The sequence below is a fragment of the Pelmatolapia mariae genome, linkage group LG7 (assembly GCF_036321145.2).
Source record: "Pelmatolapia mariae isolate MD_Pm_ZW linkage group LG7, Pm_UMD_F_2, whole genome shotgun sequence".
Taxonomy (NCBI): domain Eukaryota; kingdom Metazoa; phylum Chordata; class Actinopteri; order Cichliformes; family Cichlidae; genus Pelmatolapia; species Pelmatolapia mariae.
In genome coordinates, this window is record NC_086233.1 from 24,263,279 (window position 1) to 24,290,973 (window position 27,695).

The 27,695-nt window shown below is 40.2% G+C and overlaps 2 protein-coding genes across 6 annotated transcripts; both read right to left on the reverse strand.

Annotated features, from left to right (window-relative positions):
* Positions 1–52: 52 nt before the first annotated feature.
* On the reverse strand, positions 53–3,693 carry LOC134632068 (glycolipid transfer protein-like). The gene is made up of 5 exons (XM_063480655.1): positions 3,524–3,693; positions 3,034–3,092; positions 2,797–2,930; positions 2,552–2,702; positions 53–686 (listed from the first exon to the last, which is right to left on the reverse strand). Exons 1-5 carry the CDS (start codon positions 3,624–3,626, stop codon positions 504–506), a joined length of 630 nt encoding a protein of 209 aa, XP_063336725.1. The 5' UTR covers positions 3,627–3,693; the 3' UTR covers positions 53–503.
* A 195-nt stretch (positions 3,694–3,888) lies between these two features.
* On the reverse strand, positions 3,889–26,562 carry git2b (G protein-coupled receptor kinase interacting ArfGAP 2b). 5 transcript variants are annotated; one of them, XM_063478540.1, is made up of 20 exons: positions 26,334–26,562; positions 25,614–25,747; positions 25,326–25,438; positions 22,993–23,098; positions 21,338–21,424; positions 21,107–21,237; positions 18,884–18,978; positions 18,466–18,511; positions 18,197–18,245; positions 18,009–18,081; positions 17,809–17,906; positions 17,595–17,706; positions 16,998–17,149; positions 16,740–16,892; positions 11,228–11,437; positions 10,983–11,072; positions 10,313–10,395; positions 9,069–9,224; positions 7,602–7,665; positions 3,889–7,074 (listed from the first exon to the last, which is right to left on the reverse strand). In XM_063478540.1, exons 1-20 carry the CDS (start codon positions 26,383–26,385, stop codon positions 6,865–6,867), a joined length of 2,214 nt encoding a protein of 737 aa, XP_063334610.1. In that variant the 5' UTR covers positions 26,386–26,562; the 3' UTR covers positions 3,889–6,864. The 5 variants fall into 5 exon arrangements, with proteins under 5 accessions (XP_063334610.1, XP_063334609.1, XP_063334612.1 ...); XM_063478539.1 differs by having other exon boundaries at positions 18,197–18,248; XM_063478542.1 differs by having other exon boundaries at positions 18,197–18,248; positions 26,262–26,352.
* Between the last annotated feature and the right edge of the window lie 1,133 nt (positions 26,563–27,695).

Below are 27,695 nucleotides of genomic sequence, written 5' to 3' on the forward strand. Positions count from 1 at the left end.
TATAGATAGAATATTAAATATATATATTCTTATTATATTTAATATTTTCAAAACATTCGTTCAGTGACACCAAGGCACTCTGAAATCCGGAAATTTAAAAACCTAATAATATGGGATGGTAAAATATATAATTTCCCAGGCTCATGGATGGAGGTGGAGAACATTTGAATGTAAGACATGGACGGGAACTAAAGTTAAAGGTGAAGAAGTCTGTTAAAGCAGTAACCCACCCAAAAATTAAAATAAAAAGCTGCAGTAGTAAGTTGAAATAAAATAACAACAACAAACAAAAAAAGACTTTAAACTTCATTTTATTAAGGCATCATCTTGAGAGCAAATTCACAGTGCTCGTAATGATTACTGCATCATCAAAGTAATAAATACCACCCAAGGAGGGACACACACAAAAAAACCCAGTCCTAATAAAAACAACTGGACGTCTGCGAAACCTGAGAGTGATGCAGGATACTCCTGCGCGTCCGGTCCAGCCATGTGCCGGGACATCAAACGGTGTAGTCCAGCTCGGCGTTTAGATTTGTGTACATCTCGTAGATGGCATCTATAGTGGCTGTGTAATTAACCAGGAACTGACGCACGTTTGCCAGACAGTCCTCCTCTTTCACTTCCTCTCCTTTCGACAGAGCCTTCAGAAAGTTTGATCTGTAGGGAGCTGCAAGTAACGCAGCCTACGAAACAAAAACGAAAAAAGATGGAGAAGCTGGTTTTACTGAAAGGTTAAATGGATTTTAATGAAAACTATGAAGATATGGGTGTATGTATGCAACATTATATAGCATGTAATGAAAGTGCTTTGCTGTGGATTGTCTTTTGATATAATCTATTAACCCAGGACCAAAAGCCTTATCAGCTTAGGAGACAATATTGATAAGATTATGTTGGTACAAATGCCATTATTGAGCCTGCTTATGAGTCTCATTGTTTATCCTTTATTGATCCCTAATCAATTTTCTGTGTAGAAGAATAGACCTATGCACCCATTTTATCTGAATCTCCACACAATGTCAGAACAACATAGAGAAAAAAAGGGGGGCTGCAAGTAAGGTGACCAGAGTGTAACAACAATTTGTGGGGCAAAGAGTGTTTGTGTGGGACACATTACACACATTTTGACATTGCCAAACTAAATAAACACTCAAAGGTTTGTAGGTTACGGGTTTGGCAACAGCTGTATTTTATTTGAATGCCACTTTCTTAACTACCTTGCAAAGTACATGCAATAAAAAGACAAAGGAGGTTAGAGGAAGTGGAAAGTTGATCTAATATTTGTATACTCCTGTATTCCCTATACTTATACTGTATCACCTATACCAGGGGTGTCAAACATAAGGCATGGAGGTCAGAAATTACCTAAAGTTGTTTTTTGGGGTTTTTTTTATTGCAGTGCAAAGTCCAATTCACCACCTGTCAGTGCTTTTTAAAAAAAAAATTATGCATTTATTTCTTTCAGTGTACGCCCCAAAAGCTTTGCAGACGGATTTTTCAATTCTTTATAATTTAAAAAACTGAGGCATTTTGTTAAAACATACATACGATCCCACCCAGTTTAGAGACCGCTTGTGAATAAGGGCACATTGGACGGCTTTGGAAATGTAAATTAGGGCATAGATTTTAAACTTTAACTCAGTTTGACAGATTTTCCTAATGATAAAGACCTCTACCATGGCCATTCATGTTATGCAAAAGTAATTAAGTAATAGATACAATGAAATGACAGAAGGTTACACTATCTACTATGGAAATGTATGATTTTACAGTGGGTCTACAATAAAAACAAAACAAGGTAATTTTCTGTCAATTCTCAGTTTTATAATTACAGAGCCGTCTGGGCAATGAGCTAACTGAACTTTTTCTGTAATTCTACACATTTATTTATTACAATTTGAGCCCAGGGAGTCATGCTGACAGACTTCTGTCATGTACTACAGCAGCAATTCTCCATCATGTAGAAAAATTGAGACTTCCTATTGAAATTGTTCTTCTTTTCCCTCATAACAAAACATCTCATGGATTAAGCATGTAAATCACAAAGGGCTGTATGTGGCCCACAATGTAGACTGAGTTTGACATCCCTTCTTATACCAATAAGTTAAAAATGTTACATGAGACTTCAGCCATATTCTCATAGTTGCTAACATCATCTGTTAGAAGTAGTTTCCCCAACTGCATTTCCTTTTTTTTGTGGTAGGTTCCATCACCTCCACAGCTTAACTGCAATTTTTCCCTCTTGGATGTAGTGCTGGCGACAAGATTTGGGACACTTGCAGAATGTGGGACTACAACATAGGGATGGGCTCAAGAGCCTCATAAGGTGAGGCACCTGAGGTTACAACGCTTCAAAGTGAAACGCAGTTGTAATGAATCTGAAAGCATTTTTATGCAGTGTAGAGAAAAACACGCCAGCATGAGGCGATTCCAGTGGACTGCACAATCTGAAACCAGTTCTTGATTCTTATCAGTCTGGGTGCGGTTGGGGTGGTCTCTGTGTTGTGTCACAACAACAAACAATGAATTTCTTCCACGTGTTACTCACATTAAAAATCTTTTGAACAATCCAGCCGTGGTATCGCTTCAGTGCCTGCTCATAGGCTTTTGTGACATTAACCCGAATGAGGTTGGGGTTGTTCTCATCTCTGTCCCCGTCTGCCAAACTCTGGAGCAGAATCTGGATGAAACAGAGACCCCTGCAGGAGAAACGGAGTATATAAAGACATTCATTTCACTAGACGAAAGTTGAACAGACAATATGACACAACTCTGAGTTCAGGAGGACCTTACCTCTTCAGCCACATCAGAGCTAACGTTGCTCCAATTTTAGGCCACTCTGCTCCATGGGCTTCTCGCTCTGCCACCAGAATGTCCTCCAGGGTGGTGTACTTTGCGGGATTAGTGACATATACCGCTCTAATTTTCTAAAAATGCACATTTGAGTTCAGTTTGCATGTCGGAGCTGCACCCGTCTCTAATTTAAATCCCTTACAGTAACACAAATAGATATGCCCGCCTGCATCTTACCGTTATATTGCCGTTAATGTCTGATTTGATGATTGAAAACACTTTTGATCCTAAGCAGTCTGAAAAAGAAACGAGACATTTGAGAGCAGGGCAAATAAAATATGAATGAGTTGACATGTCCCCGGCTCAGAGGAGGGGATGAATGCCAATCAGCTGTTTACAAAGAGAGGGCTAAAAAAAAATGCCGTGAATGCACAGTTTCAGTTAAGTCACAATGAGGGCAATGTGTGCTCTGTTCACAGAGTCAACAAAGAGTTTCTCTATAGGCGAAACGGTCGCAGCTGGTTGACATGGTCCCCGTGACCCGACACCTCAATTTCTGAAGTGAAATAACCACGTCCCGACGTGGAAACCAAGCTCAGGTGGTCAGACGAGGTAGTTAAATAAAAAAAAGTCAGCCAAGTACGAAGGCTGACACCGTAGCGACGCGAGGGAAGTCGCAAAGTCACCTTACGTGCTTTTGTATGACTTCAGATGGAGTTGCACTCACCAAAAAACGCAGGGATATGAGAGACAGTGTCCAGGAATGTCTTCGTGTCGATCGCCTTGTCAGGGGGCAGTTCACCGAACTGATTTTCCATTAAAAGCGACATGATCCTTCCTTATGAGCGTGGCGAATAGAGAAGAGCAACGGCAGCGAGCAGCTCTCGGCTAAGAAGAACCCGGAACTATGTTCTTATGATGGGTGGGGAAGCGCAACCGGCCACTTTCGCTCTTCACCAACAGGTGGGAAATAATTCACGAGCGTGGTGAAAACGCTCGTGAATGTCCACAACACACACACACACACACACACACACACACACACACACACACACACACACAAAGAAATAAGACGAGGAGAAAAGATGAGGTATGAATGACTTTATTATACCTAAGGCAGGGATTGATGTGAACCACAGGTAGGGCAGGCTCCAAGTTACAGGGAGTTAAATGACGGGTTTGACTCCAGGGTGGAAGTAACTGAATACGTGCATTATAACATTATAAAGTCATTTAGTTTATGTGCTTTTAAAAATAGCAGTCTAAAAAGTATTTATATGCTACTTAAATTGCTTTTTGCGTTACATTTTGTTCACAGAGGTACTATAGCTGGTTTTTAAGAGATGAATGGCAGTGGTATTTATTTTCTAAAAGACAGCCTTCTTAGGTTTGCTGTAACCACCTGTATACTTTACATAATGCTCTATTACCAGACCAGGTGAGACCAGACCATGCTATTCAGTAAAACCTAGTCTTCCTTTAAGACACAGGTGTCAAACATAGGTTACAGAGGGCAGAACAGCCCGCCAAAGGGTCCAATTGAGTCCAGGAGGGCAGAAAAATGCAAACTTTTAACAGTATTTTTATACGTTTTAAAGCTTTATTTCTAACACGGATATCATTCGTGGCCTGCCAAGCTACACCAAGTAATACGAAAACATTTTTTTTAAATATTTAGTATCCCATTAAATAACAGTTTAATGGAATAACATTCCCCATTTTTACAGTCCTTACTAAAACTGGCACATTTTCTGGAAATGAGTCTGGATAATGAGCCGTCAGTGCTTCTTTAATTATGCATTTATTTCTTAAAGTTTAAGACCAGAGAGCAGTTTTGCTGATGGGTTTCAGTTCTTTATAATGTAGAAAAACGGACACGTACTGTTAAACTTGCACCTATTTTTCTGAGTGTTGAGGTTTACACAGTCACCTAATAACCAAAAGATCTCAAGTTCAATCCTGGGAAGAGACCTAAAACCCTTAGGGGTTGCATCAGGAACAGGATCTGGTGTAAAAATCTGTCAACACACTGAACTACCTGCTACTAAAAAGTAGCAAGACCAGTTTCTTGAGCCATCTCCAACTGCTCATCATCACTGTTATAATTGAAAAGTTTATTAAATGTGTACTTTAGGACCTTTAAGTGGCCCACAGTTTGACACCCCTGCTTTGCAACCTTAAGGAGAAAATAACAAGGATGCAGTACAATGGTAGAATAAAGCTAAATGTAAGTAATCACTCTCACCAGACCACCAAGACCAGACCAAAAAGACTTAGAAAACAGTAATAAAACATTTTTAAAAAACTGATCTCTGTGACATGAACAAGCTTCTAGATCATGTGATGCAAGTGAAAACTATTTTTAAAGAAAAAAACAGTATGCAGACCTTGACAAATAGTTTAATATTCTGTCAAAAACACATCTAAGAAGACTTAAGCAACTAACCAGAAATGAACAGTATACTCATGTGCACTGAAGACGTTTTAAGGATAGTTCTAAGTGTCTTTTTAATCCTCACCCAGCCACCTAAGAAAGCAGTTTTAGATAGAAATGAATGTGCATGTTCATACTGCTGTGGTTACAGTTAAACAGGCGCTTTAGATTTTCTCTTAACACATTCTAACAGGTAGTCCTCTTTAAGGAAATTGAGCAGTGATAAATTAATTTGTTTTTTTCCTTTATCTAGCACCAATTACATTACACTTTAAATTGCACAGTAAGGACCCTGCAATAAGAGCACAACCCTGCCGTCCACTTGTCGTGCAGCGTATTCCAGTTTTCCTTCCACCCCTGGTTCAAACACATCTGGCTCACAGCGAGTGTCACATTAGACCCGTGTTCTACAACAACTATTCTAGAACTGAGGGTACAATTACATTATCATTGGCTGTAAGCCGTAGGCGGTACATACTCGACCACATGAAGCGTCTAAAATACTGGAGTTAAAACACCACACTAAAATAAACAGACCACACGTTTCCTATAACTAACTGCCGGCTGAGACGTCCCAGACCTCAGAACAAAAATGTTAGCCTGCGACGAGCATCGTGTTAAACCAAAGCTTATGAAAATAAACATTGATATTTTCTTAGAGGTATGACATACAGTTTATAAATAGAATAGCATTTGGATTATTCTGATAAAGAATTACATGGATACATACATCTTACATATTTGCATAACGCTAGTAAAACTGATTCAAAATGGATTTCACACAGGCCACTGAGGCCAACGCTCACACACGCACACACACACAGAACATCTTAAGTATGGCTGTAACATTATAACTCAAAAAAGAAAAAAACCCCAAAAACTATTGATACTTTACTTATAAACACTTTTTCAACCAGCAGACGGACTGAAACTGCTGGAGTTGCTGGATGGACTGAAAGTCTGGACACTCACACGGTGCTCGATACACTGAAGCTGCTTTTATAATCACAGTTGGCTTACTGAACAAACAATTGAACTTTAAGCAAGCAACACCACAACGATTCAAGAACAATGAACACTGTAACTGTCTCTTAAAGAAAAACAAGACAAAACAAACATTGTGATTGGAGTAGCTCATCTGTTCTGATCATTGCTGCTAGGTAAGACTTTTGATCGTCTATGAGTACCAGAAAGCGGACCTCAGTGAGCACAGCTAATGACTGATGGTGTCCTCTAGAAGGAAACGGATAATGCAAAACTGTTTGTTCTAATTGCTTTTATATACACAGGCAACACTGCACTTCTGGAAACTGAATAGATTCAATCTGTGAGGTAAAGAACAAGTAGTTTTTCCCCCCTGTGTGTGTATATGTATATGTATATATATATGTATATATATATATATATATATATATATATATATATATACTTTTTCATTACCATGGTATAAAAACAACAAAATAAATAAAGTTTTTGATTGAGCTATGATTTTGCATGTTATATTTTTTTTCTCCACCTCTAGGAATGTACACAAAAGCTTACACTGATTAATATGGGGGGAAAAAAGGAAACCATTGATTAATATCATTTATATGCTGTATGTTTGGCGCATTGGGAGTGTCTTTGGACTTTAATTAGTTGTTGTTTTCTTTGGTTGTCACAGTAACAAGTTGTTTGGCAGCTTTGGCTATGTCATAGGCGCACTGAATGACCTGCTGAGTGACCAGCTGGATGTCTGACGGACTGAGGTTGTGTTCTGCGGCCTTCTGGCACTCTCCGTGGAGCCGGCTAGCGCTTGAAGTCAGCAGACACAGAGACCCTCGCACTGTCTCTGAGGACGGCCTCTGAAGGGAGGAGGGAAGGAGATTTGATAAGGCGAGGAGATGAAAGCGTTCGTAATCACTTTATGTGCTAGGCAGGCACTGGATTTCTATGCGACTACCACAAGGTAAATATTGAGATGGTAAAACAAGATCCAATACAAGCAATGGAACAAGCAGGTGCCACCTATCTGGACAAATAATTTTAAGCTGCTTTCACACATCCAGCCAAGCTATGAGAACAAAATGTCAGATCTGGTCGGATCAGACATTAAGCACTCTTTACTCTGTTGGGTCTCTATTACAAAGTCCGTCTGATGTGAGAATATAGCGAGTTTCACTCAAGCAACACCCTCAAAGAGTATTTGGCTTAATAAAGATTATATCCTGTTGCGTGCTACATGTGATAAAGTGCCGCTTCTGACAATGTCCCGACCTTATTCTCCTGACATTTTCAGGAGTTCATGTGTAAAAAAAACTGCCTTCAGCTGTTGTCAGACAAAGCAAATTGTTCCATTGGACACTGAGCTGCTGGAATGGAGTCATCTTACCTTGGGAAACAGGGCAGCCATCTCTGTCACAGCCATGCAGATTTTTTCAGAGCAAGGCAGAAAGCTGCAGTAGGAGGAGACAAAAAGGATGAATGGGTAAATTTTTTTCCACAAACCTTTCTCAAAACGATCAAAAAGAGCAACGGGGTGTAATAGTATTTGGCTATTTAGGATTTCATTCAACTGTTTTCAAAGTTGTACAGTAAATAAATACAGAATAAGCGGTCATTTAAAAACAGAACTTGGCACCTTTCTGTTCTATGAAAGCAGTGAATGGCATTTCTGTGCAGGGCCACACCATGAAGGACATTTATTTAACACCATTTTAAAATCTGCTGCCTTGATCAGCAGCACAACGTTTTAAAAATGTGAACAGACTGAAACAGTTGATGTATGTAATTTATCTTTTAAAGCCATTTGAATGAAACATTTTTCAATAATCAAATCAAATTTTTTTTATGTCACTCAAATGTGTACACACATATAATGTCTGATTGTCGTGCACCCACATGACTAACGTAGGCAGTGCTAACATGCTAGTACCAGCAGCCTGTCCTTGTTTGTTTACACACTTCTTCAGTTGAGAGGTTGTATGCCAGTTTAGTCGAGCAGAATCGTGCTGGCTCACACGGCTGTTGTGCGTTATACTTTCCACTGTTCCTATTTACAACTTCCCATCCCAGAGAGACAATGGCTCTAGTTCATTAATAAAATATGAACTGTTATTTTAGTACAGGCTAGTGCTTCTAGAAGCGACACACAAGTTCAGCAGCATTTAACCACGTAGCTGCTCATATCCCTGGAGCTAGATGGGAAACATTGTTAATCTCAAGATATTTACACAAAAGAAAAAGTAGGACGATGTAAGCAATAACCTACAAAAAGGAAAACAGGTAGCAGTGTGGAACAGTTAAAAAAAAAAAAAAACTACAGTAAAATAATAAAGAACTTATTAATAAACAAGTAACTACTGTGGACTTGGCAAGCCACAGGGGAAAATAAGATCATGTGCTGTTTGTTTCCTGTTAGCTGCATTGACAGACCTAAGACCCACACTTGGTAGACTCACACAGAGGGATCCTAAACAGGGCTGAAAATCAGAGTCCTGCTTGGTTTTCACCAATATGTGAGTAACTGTATTCACTCTGCAACTCAGGTGAAAATAAGGAGACTTTTAGTTCCTTAGGATGCAAGCTGGCATCATCCAGGCCAAGGCCCTATACACAACTTTTGAAAACCACTGACCTAAAAGCACCTGGGCAAAGTCAGCTCTTAAACAAATCAGGCAGAATGACAGAAATACAAGCATGGAATCTGAGCCAGACGATGGAAAAACTGAGGTTCACAGTGCAACGGGTGAAAAGATTTTATTTTGAATAGCTAGAAATTTCAGATGTTTTTGAAATATAACTTGGCTCATTTTGTATAAATATCACATTACGTGTTATTCATATAACTGCTCAATACCTTTCATGTTTGGTCTCCTGGGCAGCTCTCAGAAGCTCCTGGATGTTCTTAGTGATCTGCTCCGTCTTACAGATGACGTCCTCTGTGCAAGGCAGGGTGGCATCCTCCTCGCCCTCCTCCTCCTGGTGGGCTGCTTCAGAGGCAGCAAGAGGGCTGCTACAAGTAAAAACAGAGAACTGACAACTGATCTTCTTACAGGAGTGTTACGTAAAGAACCCACCAAACAATGAATTATACAACAAAGGTGGATCTTTTGAAGAGGATAATGAAATCAAGATGAAAACAAAAAGTATCACACAGAGAGTTGACCTCAAAGTACCTGTTGGGTGGAGTTTGGATAAAAGAAAAACTCTACTTTGTGAAAGAAACAGCTTTTTACAGAAACTGGTTGACTTCAGGCTAAAGTCAGGGTCAGGCTTCTAAAAGCTAAAGGACGATAAATTACAGAGGACAATGTTCTAAATAACTGTGATCTGTAGTGAAGCCAGTAGGTGGGTGCAGTGTTTCCCGACAGATTTCGCTTGAACGGTGAAGCTTTTGACTGGTACTACACATCCTGCAATTTAATGCCATTTTTTCATAATTGGGGGGAATAATGCAATGGCTTTATTAGTGGAACATCCCCTTGCTCTTATTTTGAAAGTTCAGTTGCTCCTAATCTCCCATTTTCCATTGGGCAGCTGCTTCTCAAGAGACTAGTAGAGCATTTCTTAACAAGTAAGTGGTATACCCTTACTTCATTAGATTTACTCCTATTTGTTCTTTAAAATAAGGTTAATCTTATCTAAATTCATAAATGTTAGAATTTGGCTTATATGTCAAAATATTTTTGGAAACTGTACATTATTTCATTGAACCGTGCAGGCAGGCTGTACGGCTCAAAGCCGTTTTTTTCCTAAACACCTGTCAAAACTAATCCACATCTGGCTTCCCGTTCTCCATTCATGTGACCTTTAACTTTGTAAGCTTCCGCTCCATCAATACTGTCATGTCTCGAGACAAGAAACAGGGGGAAAGGCTTATCCTTTTTTTTTTTAACCTTAACTCATAACTTGTTCCTTTTGCAGTTGGTATATTAAAAAAATGTGATGCGTGCACTTCTTTCAGGAGAGAGTAAGCAAATCTTGCAAAGGGGCTTCTTTGATGTTTTATATTTGTGATCAAAGTGGCCTTCATTTTAAACCTATACAGAGAAAATTGTGTTTTAGTCTTTAAAATCAACAGTTAACAGAAGAAGATCTTACCCACTCTCCTCCATTTCAGAGTGATTGGGTGTAGTGTCATAGTCATTCTCCAGCACTGTGCTCTGTCCTTCCAGACTACAGCCCTGTAGGAATGTCAGAGGACAACAGTCAATCAAACACAGTATATACTGTATGTGATTAGACAAAGTTATTATCACAGCAGCAAATGTGGCCGCACAGAAATTAGAAACATGCAATTCTGAAATCAAACCTGTGATCTCATTATTATTAAGACATCTCACTGTGAAGAGAAAAAAAAAGGCAGAAACGATACAATCAGTTCACGTGGCGGAGCACAGCTGCACTGCCCAGGATGCGATTAGTAGACGCGAAGGTGTCAACTGTCCTCTGTTTTATCGGAAAGTTATCCCTAAAAAGCACAATGTGGTGATCCGTTATACATCTTTCACATATACTGGATTCAGCTGTCGGATTATTCAAGCAGCCATCTCTGATGCAACATGTCAGCACTTTTGACAATGAGAAGCTGGGGTTGTTCAGAAACTGAACTGTAGCAGAGGCACTGCAGTGCATGCATGCAGGCAGGAGATGCTGAGAAAAGGCAGTTTATAGACACAGGTCAGGAGAGAGAAGACTGTGGGGTCAAAGAGGACAGTTTTCACCATCCCCTGGGGCTGCCTCTGAGCCGCGGGAATTTTCAGTACTTAACCCTTCGAGATCTCTCATCCCACGACCAGGAGAGGGAAGAGGGGAAGGTAGGAAGGGAGGAAGCAGCCGTCCCCAAAGGACCCCTACCAATCTAGAAAGGGGTCAAACCAAGTTGAGCATACTCTATTGAGATGCAATGAATGAATGAATTAATGAATTAAAAAAACAAAAAAACACCAGCCCCAAGCAAGGCATCACCACTTTGGTAAATGGTAAGAATGAAAACAGTGGTACTTCTGTGCTTACATTGGTAGGGAAGGGTTGTAAAATGACTCCATCGTCATGCCGAGCCGTGTCGACTCGGTGGGGGTACTGCCTTGGAGTAGAGCCCGTCTCATACATGGACCTGGCGCGGCCTCCGCGAGGTTGCTGTCGACCAAAGAGGCCCTGGGGGTGTTGCTGTCCGCTGGGGGTTTGCCATCGCAGTGTTGTGTTTTCAGTCTGCAGGGAATTCAGCTGTAGAGAACAAAAACATCTTTCAATTTGACTCTTAACTGTGAGCTGATCTCCACACAAAAGCCGGGCGCGGCATCAATAATAGAATAGATTACAGCTAGGCCTCCAGGTGGGAAGCTATTCGGATAAGGTTCATCTTATCTTCATCTCTGTTTTGTTCCTGTTTCTGCTCAAGGTCCTTCAAACAACAAAAGGCTTGCTTCCTTGACAAATGAAATGCTGACAATGTATGTTGAAAAAACAAAAACAAACAAACAAACAAACAAAAAAAACACCACACATCTTGAAGTGCGACACCCCCTGATAAAGTGCCACAGAGGGGGTTGCCCTTATTTACACAAACAGTGCTTACACTCTGGAAAAAAAAAAACAGCTTCAAGAAACAAAAAGTAGGTATTACTATGTAAAAATAAGCATATCAATAAGCATATCAAGTCAACATTTAAAAATACCAGACATACCCGACGTAAAGTTGAGAGGCATCAATAAAATAAACCTGGGATTCTGATGAAGCACAAGGGGTACAGACCACATAAAAACTGGGTTGTCTACAATTTTGTCCTTTGCTTTAGTTTATGTTTCTGAGTGCAACAATGACTGATGTAACATATAACACAAATTACATCAGAAAATGCAGTAATAGAGAAACTGTTTTTCCTATTATCAATCAGTATTGTAAGAACTTGAATGTATATTTTCTCTTAAAAAAAAAAAAAAAAAAGCGCCTTTGTTGACTGATTTTGTTGCACTTCAGTCTCTACATCCACAGGCTTTTTGTTCGGCTCTGCCTAGCTACTTTTCTGCCAGAGAGAAGGGAAAAGTACACACGATTATTTCCCAAAACACGTAGAACTGTAAAAATGTGCATGTTTGAATACCACCGGGGAAAAGAGGGACTTTCGAAATACCAAGATATGAGGAAGTGAGTGATGCGGCATGCCTGAAATAAATAGTATAAATTAGACAGTTGTGGGTTGTGGGTCTACAAGTCAGGAACCTAACTTGCTGACATTTGTGTAATGGAAAAAAGCTAACTCCAGTTATTTTTCTGCATTTAGGTGGTTCCTAAATAATCATTGCAGATTTATGCTATGGAGCAAAATGTCCTCTGTGGCTTGCCTTTTAAGATCTGACATAGGATTTGAGTTTACATCACAAACATCTATAACATAAAATACTGCTTTGCGATTTGAAATATACACACACACATACATACATGCATATATACACACACACATACATACATGCATATATACACACACACATACATACATGCATATATATACACACACATACATACAGTGGCTTGAAAAAGTATTCGGCCCCCTTGAACTTTCCCACATTTTGTCACATTACAGCCACAAACATGAATCAATTTTATTGGAATTCCACGTGAAAGACCAATACAAAGTGGTGTACACTTGAGAAGTGGAACGAAAATCATACATGATTCCAAACATTTTTTACAAATAAATAACTGCAAAGTGGGGTGTGCGTAATTATTCAGCCCCCTGAGTCAATACTTTGTAAAACCACCTTTTGCTGCAATTACAGCTGCCAGTCTTTTAGGGTATGTCTCTACCAGCTTTGCACATCTACAGACTGAAATCCTTGCCCATTCTTCTTTGCAAAACAGCTCCAGCTCAGTCAGATTAGATGGACAGCGTTTGTGAACAGCAGTTTTCAGATCTTGCCACAGATTCTCGATTGGATTTAGATCTGGACTTTGACTGGGCCATTCTAACACATGGATATGTTTTGTTTTAAACCATTCCATTGTTGCCCTGGCTTTATGTTTAGGGTCGTTGTCCTGCTGGAAGGTGAACCTCCGCCCCAGTCTCAAGTCTTTTGCAGACTCCAAGAGGTTTTCTTCCAAGATTGCCCTGTATTTGGCTCCATCCAGCTTCCCATCAACTCTGACCAGCTTCCCTGTCCCTGCTGAAGAGAAGCACCCCCAGAGCATGATGCTGCCACCACCATATTTGACAGCGGGGATGGTGTGTTCAGAGTGATGTGCAGTGTTAGTTTTCCACCACACATAGCGTTTTGCATTTTGGCCAAAAAGTTCCATTTTGGTCTCATCTGACCAGAGCACCTTCTTCCACATGTTTGCTGTGTCCCCCACATGGCTTGTGGCAAACTGCAAACGGGACTTCTTATGGTTTTCTGTTAACAATGGCTTTCTTCTTGCTACTCTTCCATAAAGGCCAACTTTGTGCAGTGCACGACTAATAGTTGTCCTATGGACAGATTCCCCCACCTGAGCTGTAGATCTCTGCAGCTCGTCCAGAGTCACCATGGGCCTCTTGGCCGCATTTCTGATCAGCGCTCTCCTTGTTCGGCCTGTGAGTTTAGGTGGACGGCCTTGTCTTGGTAGGTTTACAGTTGTGCCATACTCCTTCCATTTCTGAATGATCGCTCGAACAGTGCTCCGTGGGATGTTCAAGGCTTGGGAAATCTTTTTGTAGCCTAAGCCTGCTTTAAATTTCTCAATAACTTTATCCCTGACCTGTCTGGTGTCTAAATCCAATCAAGAATCTGTGGCAAGATCTGAAAACTGCTGTTCACAAACGCTGTCCATCTAATCTGACTGAGCTGGAGCTGTTTTGCAAAGAAGAATGGGCAAGGATTTCAGTCTGTAGATGTGCAAAGCTGGTAGAGACATACCCTAAAAGACTGGCAACTGTAATTGCAGCAAAAGGTGGTTCTACAAAGTATTGACTCAGGGGGCTGAATAATTACGCACACCCCACTTTGCAGTTATTTATTTGTAAAAAATGTTTGGAATCATGTATGATTTTCGTTCCATTTCTCACGTGTACACCACTTTGTATTGGTCTTTCACGTGGAATTCCAATAAAATTGATTCATGTTTGTGGCTGTAATGTGACAAAATGTGGGAAAGTTCAAGGGGGCCGAATACTTTTGCAAGCCACTGTACATGCATATATATACACACACATACATACATGCATATATATACACACACATACATACATGCATATATATACACACACATACATACATGCATATATATACACACACATACATACATGCATATATATACACACACATACATACATGCATATATATACACACACATACATACATGCATATATATACACATACATACATACATGCATACACATACATACATACATACATATATATATAGTTAAACCATTTAAGACTGTGTAGAGTCAAGAAAGCATTTTAGGGTAAAGACAGTGATACATCTCATCTATACACCCTGAGTTGGGTTATACTAAGATTACGCGTTAAACACATTTTAAGGATTAAGCTAATGGGTGTTATGTTTAAATAGCAACGTTATTATGCAATTTATAACCAGAACAAGAAACACCAGAGACGATGTGACACAAAATCTTGCCTTCAAGACCTTGAAAGGGACAAAATCATCGACCGCCTCACATATCACCGCCTTTATCCAGGGGATGCCATACCCTGCATTTATGGACTTCCTAAGATCCACAAGGAAGGGGTCCCTCTCAGACCCATAGTCAGTAGCATAAACTCAGCCACTTACAACATTGCGAAACACCTTGCTACCATCCTTGCACCTCTGGTGGGGAACACCCCACACCACATCAAGAACTCCACGGACTTCACCGACAAGGTCCAGAAACTTACCCTGGACCCAGATGAAACCATGGTGTCCTTTGATGTAGTCTCTCTCTTCACTTGCATACCCACCACGGAGGCAGTGGAGACTGTCAGAAAACGACTACAAGAAGACAGCGCCTTGGAGGACAGGACCAACTTCACACCCGATCAGATCTGCACACTGTTAGACCTCTGCCTCACCACTACATATTTCAAGTACAACGAGGGTTTCTACAGACAAAAACATGGCCGTGCCATGGGCTCCCCCGTGTCACCTATTGTAGCCAGCCTTTACATGGAGGAAGTGGAAAGAAAGGCTCTTGGCTCTTTTAAAGGGAGAGTACCCAGCCACTGGTACAGATATGTAGACGACACCTGGGTCAAAATCAAAACACAAGAAGTGGAATCCTTCACTACGCACATTAACGCCGTGGATAAAAACATCAAGTTCACCAGGGAAGACACAAAGGACAACTGCTTGCCCTTCCTGGACTGCGCTGTGCACATTGAAGAAAACGGCAACCTCAACATTGAAGTTTACCGGAAGCCCACACACACAGACCAGTACCTCCTCTTTGACTCCCATCACCCTCTGGAACACAAACTTGGAGTAATCAGGACCCTACACCACCGAGCAGAACATGTTCCCTCTAAGCCTGAGGGAAAAAAGAAGGAACACACACACGTAAAGGAAGCACTCAAAACATGCGGTTATCCTAACTGGGCGTTCATGAAGTCAGCAAAGATGCACAGAAAAGAAGATCAGACACCAGCGAGGGAGGATAAGAAAGACAGACGCAACAAAGTTGTCATCCCCTATGTAGCTGGTGTATCAGAGAAACTCAGGAGAGTTTTCTCCAAGCACGACATCCCAGTGTACTTCAGACCCAGCAACACACTTAGACAGAAACTGGTTCACCCGAAAGACAAAACTCCAAAACACAGACTTAACAACGTGGTGTATGCTGTACAGTGCAGCGAGGAATGCCCAGACCTCTACATTGGAGAGACCAAACAGCCATTTCACAAGCGCATGGCACAACATAGAAGAGCCACCTCCACAGGACAAGACTCAGCAGTCCATCTGCATCTTAAGGATAAAGGTCACTCTTTCGAGGATGCCAATGTTCTCATTTTGGACAGAGAGGACAGATGGTTTGAAAGAGGAGTGAAAGAGGCCATCTATGTCCACTGTGAGCGACCATCTTTGAACAGAGGCGGTGGTTTACGACACCAACTGTCTGCCATCTATAATCCAGTTTTGAGATCCCTTCCCAGACGCCTTAACGCCCACTCACATCCTGGGCCATCTGACCTCAGGAATTCACATGATAGGGTGGGGCCAGGTTTAACAATGAGCTCACCCGAAACCCTGGCTGATTAGGTCCCACACCCGCTTTCACACCTTGGCTCATGTGATTAGAGGATCACCAGGGGGTCCTTTGTCCCTCTTTGGGGGGATACTCCCACTGGGTTTAAATCTGGGACTCTCGGCCATTTGACCTTAGAACTGAAGAAGCTTCTCGGATGAGAGGTGAAACGTCTTCAAGCAACTTAAAGAAGTCCAGACGCTTTTCTTTCCAAGCTCCTTAGACTACGATGACCTGGATGACTGAGAACCTTCACAGACATAAAGTGTAACACATAAAGTGACCTCAACTTTTGCGTCTTAACTAACCTTGCTCTGCATCAAACGTAGCTCTTCACTAAGGTGACAGTTGACTTTCAGAAGCTGTTGTATTTTGGCTTCTGATGCAGTGAGGGCGCTCTTCACCTCCATAAATTCTTGCACTGTGATTGGTCCATCAGACAGATCAGAAGACTCTGAGCTCTGCAGTGAAACATGCATACGGACATAAGATGAGATTCATTTGATCTGTATTACAAGTAAAGCCTACAGTAAGCAATGGAATAACAGGCTTCAAGAGACATTAACCTTGGTCCTTCCATCATTGCAGCTGTCTCCACATGTTGCCTCTTGGACCGGATCTTCATCTGATGCCACACTGTCGTAATCTGGCTGGTCATTATCCTGGCCCTCACTGTTGTGGTGACCGTCTATTCCCTGAAGGATCAGCTCCACATTATCTGAAAGCAGAGCCGAAGATCAAAGGACTAGGGATCAAACAGCAGTGCTGGCTACAGGCAGCTGTTTCAATCCCTTTTTATTGATTGAATCCAACACCCAGCATTCTTTATAGTGACCTCCTACAATTTTTCTTGGTTTTCTGTGAGTTGCAGCATGCAGGACATTATTAAGCCCCTTTTCACACATGGTTGAAACTTTAATTGTTGCCTGTGTACCGTAGCGTTGTCTATATTTCGCTCCACATTGAACTACAAAGAAAACACTTTCTGCATCTTATTATAGGCCAACAAATTTAGGTTCCCCCCACTGCTTGCTACTTTTTAAAATGTTCTTCTGTTCATATGCTAAGCAGGACATTTACAAACTTAATATAGCCCAAAAAACAAAAGTAGATTAGCAGGGGAATTTAACAAGTGCTACAAGTGGAAAATAATCATGTCCTACCTTTGGGACTTTCACAGGAATTACCCCACTGCCGTCGCTTAGCATCTGTTAGAATATCGATGACCAGTGTGGTAAATTCGTGAGATCTAAACCTTGCCAATTTCTGACGACCCTGAGAAAGCAAATAGATTAAAACCAAACCATTTACCAAATCTACTAGTCGCACACAAAGAACTGAAGTTTTAACATGAGGACATAAGGTGCCAGCACTTGCCTGGTTTCTGGTAGATGAGTACTCAGGATTGACAGGCAGAAAAGGCACAACTGTGGTGTCTGTTACCAGCGTGCTGTGGTTCTGAGTGGCCAGCCACACTGAAAAAAGCAAGACGCACATAATGTTTAAATAAAAGGTAAAAGAGCTTTATAGATGGTGTGATTTTTTTTTTTTTTGTAAAACAGTTCTTGTAATTCAACCTGCATCCGTTTCTCTTCTGTCGACTTCATCATAAACATCCATGGCCAGCTCTTCAAACTGATGGTTGCTTAGCTACGGCAAAGTAAGCAGAATTAGCACTTCTGTTTCTTAAAGAATAATCAGCAGATGAAGAAGAGGCTACATTGTAAATGTCACGGGAAACAAATCCCATGTAAAAACGTCTTACCGACTGCAGCTTCTTCTTTGCAGCTTTTGCAAACTCTGACAAATCCAGGCTGCTTTAAACGGAGAAATTAACAAAGTTTATTTATCCTGCAGAAAAAGGCTCCACACTCACAAGAACAGTGCCTCGTGGCAAAAATGAGAAACTTACTTATTTCTTATCCATCCAGTGCAGCACAAGAAAAATAAGATGGTTAACGTATATCAACGGAAACTCACATTAACCCATTACCAGATCTCAATTTTTTTCAAATTAAAAGCTTTAACATTTACCTGTCTGCCATCTGAGGAATGATGAAGTGTTGCCCATTTCTGTGATCTGTAGCACAACAATGAAGAGATAACGTTTCAAATATTTTCACAATCAAAAGTTGTTGGAGGTTTTTTGGCAGGGACTGGCCCACTAGTGTGGTGAGGATAGCACAAAGTTGGAAGGGGTGATTTATAAAGTTGGTGATATGTATGTAATCTGTTTAATTTTTTAAATCATATATGATTTAATTTTATTGTAATTTGTTTTATCTTTCCAATTTTGTATCGTATTGTATTTTTTTTCCAGTTATTTTTTAAAAGTTTATGTTGTTAAACTCATTTTACTTGCATAAAAATGATTGAAAGCCATTTTAAAGCTATTGAATACATTCCTCTAATGCAAAGCTGCAGCTGTGCTTGACTGATTTACTGCATTTACCTGGTCTTCGTCCACAAAGGTAAAATGTTAGCCGGTCAGTGAGTTCATACTGGATCTCCACTAGTCTCTCTGCCAACTCCTGATGCCCAGCTTGTCTGCAGAGGTAAGGAATAAAAAGGTCAAGTTTCAGAAATATGCTAAAGAACTACAGCTAAAAATATCTCAGGTACCTTACAATGCCTTACAATGTCAACATCAGATTTTAAATGATGTACTCCCATACTATTCCACTATTTGGAATGATTTTCAAAATAATTTTGTTTCACAACAAAAAAAAAAAATTATTACAGCACTACAACATTCAATTTGATGAAAACCATCACAAATAACACGTTCTGCTTGTCGGTTTCTGCAGGCTGTGGGGACGGGTTCAGTAAACGTTCAATGAGGAGCGTTACCTTAAACTGAGTGAGTTACCAGGGTAACAGACTCTCTGAAAGTAACTTGCTCATTGGCAGGCTTTCCTCAACAAACTGAGGTCTTCTGTGACGTTTCACCTCCCACGCTTTAACCAGCAGTCAGACACGCTATTTAATTTCCTCATTCATACAGACAATATCAAACCACACAGCAGAGCACATTAAGTCTAATCATCTCATCTATGCGTTATCTTGTCTTCTTACACTATGTAAACGTAACTGTTTTGCTAATCAGTCATCAGTGTAATAGTAGAGTCATTGATAAATCTCCTTCAACTAAAACCTGTAAGCTCTGTGACAGCCACCAGATTGTCTGCCAGTTAGTCTGCACTGAACTATTAAGGCAATGTTACTGTAGTAATCATAGATCAGGGAATAACAACAACATGTTGTAATCTGTTAAACTAATGTAAAAATGCCTCACACCACTGGTATTATGTTGGAGTTAGTGTGAGTATTTCTGAGTGAAGATGAGTCTTAAATGACCTTTAGATTCAAAATTGTGGACTAAATGAACTTAAAAGTGAGATTTTCTCAATGTGTGCCGACTGCATTTCATTTTAATGCACCCTGACACTTTTAATCTTGCTGAGGACCATTTGTAAATAGAAGTCTAAAACATTCCAGTATCTTTTGCACTGCAAATGACTAAAGTCCCCTTTAAGTCCCACCTTAAATGACCCCGTCTTTTATGGAAGCCTCTTTCTGCCACTTTTTTTTTGCCATCTGAAAGTCAAAATTACAGGTTATTATTTGATAGCTTCAAGTTAATAAACCCTTTTAAAAGGTTGTTTTTGAGTTAGTAAAGTTCAAACCAATATTTTTTCCCCCAGTGTTGGAAACAAGCTTCCATAGTCTTATCTGTTGTCTTCGCTGTCAGTTTACACATCAATAATTATATTTCAAAATCAAATGTAGATTTTGGTTAGATTCCAGTTTGATCTGGCTGAGGAAATGATAACAGAGCGGATGAGACTGAAGATAAATATCAAGGTCCACACGGACAATTTTTTTTTTTAAAACTTGAGCTAAATTGAAACTTACTATAAACTAAACAAGCTGAGTCATCAGCTCACTGCACAACTGAATTCCTCCTTTCTCTTCTGCCTTGCTCGTTCCATTGAATTAGTCAGATTCGGACATAAAGCCACTTTTTGTTTAGCATTGTAAAAGGCATGTTAAATATTTTAGCCATTTCAGCGGGTGACAATATTCCCCCCTCCCCTCCATTTCCAGCTTAGCTGTGTTTGTCCTTTTCTGCTGTGTATTGCTGGCTACTTTCTGTCACTTGCTGTTTAAGTATCAGGCTAACATTTCCACAAGATACAACATGTAAAGCTAGAGCACAGCTATTTTTTTTTCCTGTGTATTTTTATATCTGCATGTTGTGCATCATTTCCTGTATCACAGCCACTAATGAGCTGGACTGCATCTCTTAAGGTGATGCTTGCAGCTGCACTACCAGTTACACATAGGAATCCCAACTTTACAACGTCAAATACTGTTTCGCAGCTTGCTGTGTTTTCTATACAAGACATATGCCTGAAGTCATTTTCCCAACATGCAGAAAATGAACAAGGCTCCTGAATTTGCTTGACTACAACATATGATCCACTTAAATGCTTGAAAGCAGAATGCCACTTAAAAGTGAAACTTCTAAATTTATCTTGTGGTATTAACATCATCAAGTGTCAATATAACATTTCTACTGCTCTCACCTAAAAAAAACAAAACAAAACAAAACCCCAAACCTTTTATCAGAACATTTGAAGGTGTTAAAATAAAAATACAGGCTATACATTACCTTGCATAATCAATGGGGGTCTTCCCACTCGAGTCCAGCGCTCCAGGATCAGCTCCATAAACTGCCAATAGTTCCGCTTGTAATATTTGACCTGCTTTTGCTGCTATGTGTAGTGGGGTGTTTCCCTTCTCCTAAAATTTGAAGGGGAAAAAAAAAAAAAAACAGTGGTTAATCATTAGTATTATCACGCCCACTTCCAAATCAACTTTCTGCTTATTCCCCCAAACTTACTGGATGAAAGAAGTTAGCCTGAGCTCCTAAAGATAAGAGTCTAAGGCAGGTCTCCAGGTTCCCAGTACGGACACTGGAATGAAGTTGCTGAAAGACATTTAACAAGAACCTTGTTTAAAATCAGTTACAGCTGATTATGAAGACACTGTGTTGGCTTTAGGCCTTCTTATAACTGTGGTGACAGGTTATTTCTTTTTAATGCAGTACTCTGTTGAGATATACATATACACATCACGACCAGCCGCATCGCCATACAAGGTGCCTCCCCGGCAGCACAACAGTCCCTGCACACTATAAAAAATTTCAGGAACAGCCCAAGGACAGCAGCAGCCCAAGACATTTAACGAAACGCCATTCTACAAAAAGTTCAACACAGCCAGGTTTTTTTTGGCTGAGCGGTCTCAAAAACCATTCAAACCCCAGTTGAAGATCACGGATATCACAGTGGTGGTTACCAGCTTCCTCTTTTAAGCAGAGTGTCTGCTTCAGGCTCTGTTCACGGTCACATAAAAAGTGGCGTTTTACAGGTCATATAAAAGGGTAATTAAAAGTCTATAAAGGACATAAAAACTGCATCAGTAAAATGCAACACTATTGCAAATCAGGCAAGAAATTAATGCAGGAAAAAAAATTCTTAATCTAGCATTTAGTACACAGAGTGATAATACAAACATTTTAATTCAATTTAGTGTTTTGTTTTGTTTTTTTATTGCCGAGTGCGCTCTCTGTGCTTTAATCTGGATACATTTTAACAACAAATCTTACCATCCCACAGCCTAATAAAGGCGACATGGAAAGTGAAATTTATTTTATTGACTGAACAGGTGTTCTTGGTGTGTGTTCTGTGTTCTAGTTGCTGAATTCCCGCAGAGTAAAAGAGACTTAGAAGCAGATTACAATCAAGTAGAACAACATTAAAACATTTTCTGCGTCAACAAATCAATACATGCACATTCCCAGGACAATGTGACGCACAGAGTTAGCACTTCATTCAGTAATTTTAGTAAGTTATGGCTTAACAAGCTGCACATATAAAAAGTATGCCACCAGCACAGAATCTACATAGGACTTAAAACATGCTATAAATAAAAGAATCACTGAAAACGTGGCACTTCCAGATGATTTTAAATTAAGACTCAGAACATACCCTGTTCCCGACCCGGTTAGGTGTTCAGCATAAGTTACCATGGTTAATAATCCAGGTAAAAAACATGGACACAGAAAACTCTGATTTTAATCTTCACATAGTCCCCTAAGCCATTAATGTTGCTTTATAGTACACTCCTCTGCCTTCTGCCTGCCATTCCCCAGAACCTAATCCAATCAATCATCCACAGGATGCACCAGAATAGGTTTGACCTACACAGACCCCACCCGACAATCCCTCACAATCCACAGGAGGACAACTTCCTCCACAGGATACCCCCATGTCCATGCCCTGTTTGGTGACATTGGGGAGGGGCTACATAATATTAGTAGCCCAGGTTAAGTTTGAGGAAACTCATGACTGGATTTTGCAGGAACTGGTCAGATATCAACATTAAAATCAAGCACTTGCTGTAATACAATAAAGTCTCAAAGATCCTCTTTTTTTTTGAACGTCTAATAGTGTTACAAGAGGAACGTTTAAATGAAACAACAGAGAAAATTGTCACCTTGCTGAGGTCTTTTGCAGTCACACTGTCATCCTCCCGACAAGGCATCCGATGTACATACGCCAGCATCTGATATTTTGCCTTGATGAACTCTGTCTTATTAGGACTGGAAACAACAAGAGACTCTCACAATCTCAAAATGTGGACATTAATTACATGTTTTCAAGTGAGCACATCACTGTTTATCTTTGTTTATGATTAAGACACACACTGACGAGAAGCTAACACTTAAATTGGAAACATTAAATAATGGACTGCAGATTTGTATGTGCAGCATTACATTGATGGTAGGGATGCAACGATACCAATTTTTTCAAACCAATACGATACCGATACTTGGATCTGACTACTTGCCGATACAGAGTACAAAAACCGATACTTTTACCACACACACACACACACACACACGCAATGAATTGGAAGACAGGTTTCATTTTATTCTCTGCCGATAAAAAATAAAATCTTAATAAAAATGACCACAAAAATAAAATTTCAAGTAAAAAATAAGCACTTCTGTTAAATTATTGCGGAGTGTCCACATTGTAATTCAACAAAATATCACTGAACTATTGGGCACTGTCTCCAGCTTTCAGAATAATAAATAAACACTTCTGTTTGGAATAAAATAAATACAAATTAGGTTTGAGAATAAAATAAACTTAAATTATTGCAGAGTGTCCATATTGTAAACAAACAAACAAAATAACGAAAGTATTTGGCATTGACGAACAAACTCCTCATCAGTCCACTGTGCCGTTAAACCGAGGACTGACATCGCGCACACACTGCTTGTCTTTACCTCTTCAGAAAGTTTTGGCACCATTATCTCCCTGATGTATGGGCGGCTGGGAATTTCATATCGCGGCTCGAGTATGCTGAGAAGACAGTGCGATCCTATGTTTTCCACAACCGACAGTGGCTGGTCATCCAGAGCAATAAAATGAGTCAGAGCCTCTGTTATTTTAACTGCCTGTGGATTTTCTCTTTACATTTTTCGTTGCTTTTCCAAAACCTGATTTAAAGTTGGCTGTTCTGGTCCACACTGCTGACATTTTGTTTAGCCTAGCTACAGCAGCCTCCAGTTTCTCTTTTTTATCTGGAGCCGCCAGTCTCACTCGCCTAATCCTGTGCCTTAGCACGGCATGTCCCCCTAGTGGCCAATCTAAAAGATTACAACAGGAATGACCAGCAACCCTAAGTTGGTATCGGTTCATGGTATCGGTTAACTTTTACAAGTATGAGTACACACACATTTTACAGTATCGGCCCCGATACCGATACCAGTATCGGTATCGGTGCATGCCTAATTGATGGCAGAGAAACGTATCAGTCATGTAAACCACCATACCGCCACAAGGCTAGATTTGTCTGGCTTTCACGTAAGCCAAGAATCTTAGGGGTGCAATTTAAGTCACATCCAAACTCCAGTGTATCTGTCATTGCACGTTTTAATACAAAATATATACGCAAATACAAAAGAATAGTTATAGTAAAAATACCCTAACTTTCTTAATCCCAAAAACAACGTAAATCCATATGTTGTGAATGAAGTTGAACAGAATTTAAAGCAGTTGAATTGTCTGTAATTAACCACTAAGCAGCATTCGTCCCAGCAGAATTCCCCCACAGTTCCAGTGGTTTTAAAACACCTGGAACTAAACATTTCAAACTACACCTTAAGGAACTAAATTTAGCCTGTTTCCAGTTTAAACTGCTGAGCACCCAAGATCCTTAAAATGTTTCTCGGGGAAAGTGGTTGTGGTGGAAACCTTATAAGATAGCGTCCATCTCAGAAATTGCATTTGAGAAGAAGTTGTGAAAGCGCTTGCTCCAAGTGTGCAGGTCAGACACAGCACTGCTGTGCTTACATGTGGCTGACTGTTTATCTTTACTCCCCAAGCTCCACAGCAGACTGACATGGTGTTTATAACAGGCTTTACTACATCAAATCTCTTTGCTTCGCAGATTTTGTTTTTGTTGTATTATGACTTCTAAAGGATGGGAAACACTCCTCGCAAAAAGCATTACCTTTAAAGGAGGTACTCTTCTAAAATTCAGAGTCTTGCATGATCATGTAGCTGATCAGCTAGACCGCACTGCAGATATATTTATTTTCTAACCTGCTTGCCAGCTGATCAAGTAAGTTCTCCAAGTAAGTTAAGACTGACTATCCGTGAGTGACGTTCATGGTAGAGCAGGCTGATTAGGCATGTTTAATGACCTTAGCAAAGAAAATCAATTTTGCCAATACAGTTTTATATCAAAGTGCAATCAAGTATACCAAAAACCAGCAATGACATATTAAAAAAATAATAAAATCAAATAAAACTTACTGCACTCTGTCCTGTGGGTTGGCTTTGCGTTTCCCACTCACTGAAGAGGAAGGATCCAGAAGACTGTGCTCCCATATGGAATTAGCTCCATTGCCATACAGTGTTTGAACCATCTGAAACAAGAAAGCACATTAACATTTTTAGAACAGGCAGAAAATACGTTTACTTTGGGGATTCCTAGTCATACATGGTCCTCTTATATATTTACATATTGCATTATGCAGAACAGACTGTACTCATTTGCATCTTTGCGTTTGATTTATGGAGATCGTGTCCCCGCTTCCCCACCTGCAGCTGTGAGTGTGGCCACGGAGAATGAGTCAGATGTCGGACTTGAGAGCTGTGTCTCCCAAGACCTCGATGGATGCTGCAGCACTCATCGCAGATCAACACACCCCTGTTAACAGAGGCCCAGCGAGGTTCTACGATACAGATACAGTGCTTTTTAACCCATGAGTCTAATATTTGATGAATAACGTAACAGACAGCCTTAACCCAGAGCAGTAACTCCCTCTAACCAGACGAAGATATTCGCTGACTTGCAGTAACACATGACTGCTGTATCCCACCCTCAAGTCTTTGACATAATCAAGAAACGTTTTCACAAGCATTAATACCCACTGTGCGGCATTACTGATTATCAGCAAGTTAGCGCTGTCTTCTGAGCAGTCTTATTTAAGAAATTAAATAATACTGCCTTTAACGCACCACTAACCTTACTGTAACCCGACAACCAATGCAGTCAAGCAACTAGTTCAGAATAAGACAGGTTAATGTGATTACACAGGCACGCCTTCAAAAAAAGGGGAAAAAAAAGAGGAAGAAAAAAACACCTAACGTTTCCACAAGAAAAAATAAAACCGCTACAATTAGCAATTCAGCTAAATGCTAATTGTTAGTACAGAAGCAGTAACTAGGCAGGCTAACAAGACACACCGATAACTTATAGTGGGGGCTAGCTGGTTAGCTGGGTAGCTAACGTTACAGCTAGCTTGTCTGGCATCGTACCCGGAGCACTGCAATCAGCGCAGACCTCTCTGCTTCGCACTCGCTTTGACATCCCTTAGACGAAATCCTTCGAGTCCAGGAGAAACAAATATCTGGAAGTTACGTTGCAACACAGTTACACAAAGATATGACAGGATAGTTCGCCCGGCTGATTGTATTTTACACTTTTAGCGACTGTAGCCGTCAGCCCTCCCCTCCTACTGTTGAACAAAGCCGTGACCCATTCCAACACTCACACAGCCTCCTCCGCGCCTCATAGGCTGCTTCCTTCCTTGTTTCCTTCAGTGGCTTCTAAAGGCCCTACAGAGTGTAGAAAGCACCACCACCAAGAGACTAACGCGATAAAGGGAAATTGTCACACTGGACACAATAAAAGTCACACTGGCCTGCCACTGAAATTAACAAAAGTGGAAATTCACTGTTCGGTATGAATAAAATAAATACAGTGTACAGTGCAGATTTGTTTAATTGAATAATTGTATTTATTTATTTACTTGTCACACTTACATCTTTCAGATCATCAAGATACAAAATCCACTTTTGGTGGTGGTGGTTTTATTTAAGAAAAATATCCAAATATAGGTGGACTTTTTTTCTTTTTTTTTTAAAGAAACCAATCAGGCACCCAGGTCTGATTACTGTCAGACCTGCTGTATCAAGAACTCAATTAATTAGAAACTGTCTGGCAAAGTAGGCTAAAAGATCTCAAAAGTAACACATCGTGCAAGGATCAAATTGAGATGCTTTGGCATAACACCAAACAGGCCATTTATCCTAGAAAACTCTTCGGTGTGGCTCCATTAAAGCAATTATGCAAAGAAGAGTGAGACACAATTCCTCCTCAGTGATGTGAAAGTCTAATTACCTTTGCACATGTTTGACTGCTAGTTATTAGGTTTGGTGGCAACTGCTTTTACACATAGGGTCGGGTCGTTTTGAAAACCCTTTTCCCTTAATAAATGAAATAAGCATTTGAAAATTGGATTTTATACTGTATTTATTGAGAGAACTTTATGTCACTTTTAATTGTTTACTTCTGGCATCTCCTTTTAGATTAAACTTTTTTTTTACTCCAGTACATAGATCTGGCAGCCACAAAGCCACTACATTTTGCATATCATCAAAAAGATTATAGAATAAAATGCATTCATTCTCTAAAACTTCAAACTAAAACATCTGTTGCAGAGGATTACATTAGAGCACAGTAAACAGAAGAGAAATGGCTTTCCTCTGCTCAGAGCCCACAGCCCACTTTACATTTTTACATTTTTCAAATAGCCACAATAGGCACATCTCAACATCATTTTGAGGAAGTATAGGGCTTGGCTGAATGCTAAAGAAATCACTACTGAGAGTTCTTCA

Coding starts and splice junctions, on each gene's coding strand:
- git2b (XM_063478539.1), bottom strand. CDS start 26,385: ATGTCAAAGCGAGTGCGAAGCAGAGAGGTCTGCGCTGATTGCAGTGCT. Junction 25,748..26,333: donor CGCTGATTGCAGTGCTCCGG/GTACGATGCCAG, acceptor TCTGTATCGTAG/AACCTCGCTGGGCCTCTGTT. Junction 17,907..18,008: donor CAGAAGAGAAACGGATGCAG/GTTGAATTACAA, acceptor TGCTTTTTTCAG/TGTGGCTGGCCACTCAGAAC.
- LOC134632068 (XM_063480655.1), bottom strand. CDS start 3,626: ATGTCGCTTTTAATGGAAAATCAGTTCGGTGAACTGCCCCCTGACAAG. Junction 2,703..2,796: donor GCTCTGATGTGGCTGAAGAG/GTAAGGTCCTCC, acceptor TTTCTCCTGCAG/GGGTCTCTGTTTCATCCAGA. Junction 687..2,551: donor TTGTTCAAAAGATTTTTAAT/GTGAGTAACACG, acceptor TTTGTTTCGTAG/GCTGCGTTACTTGCAGCTCC.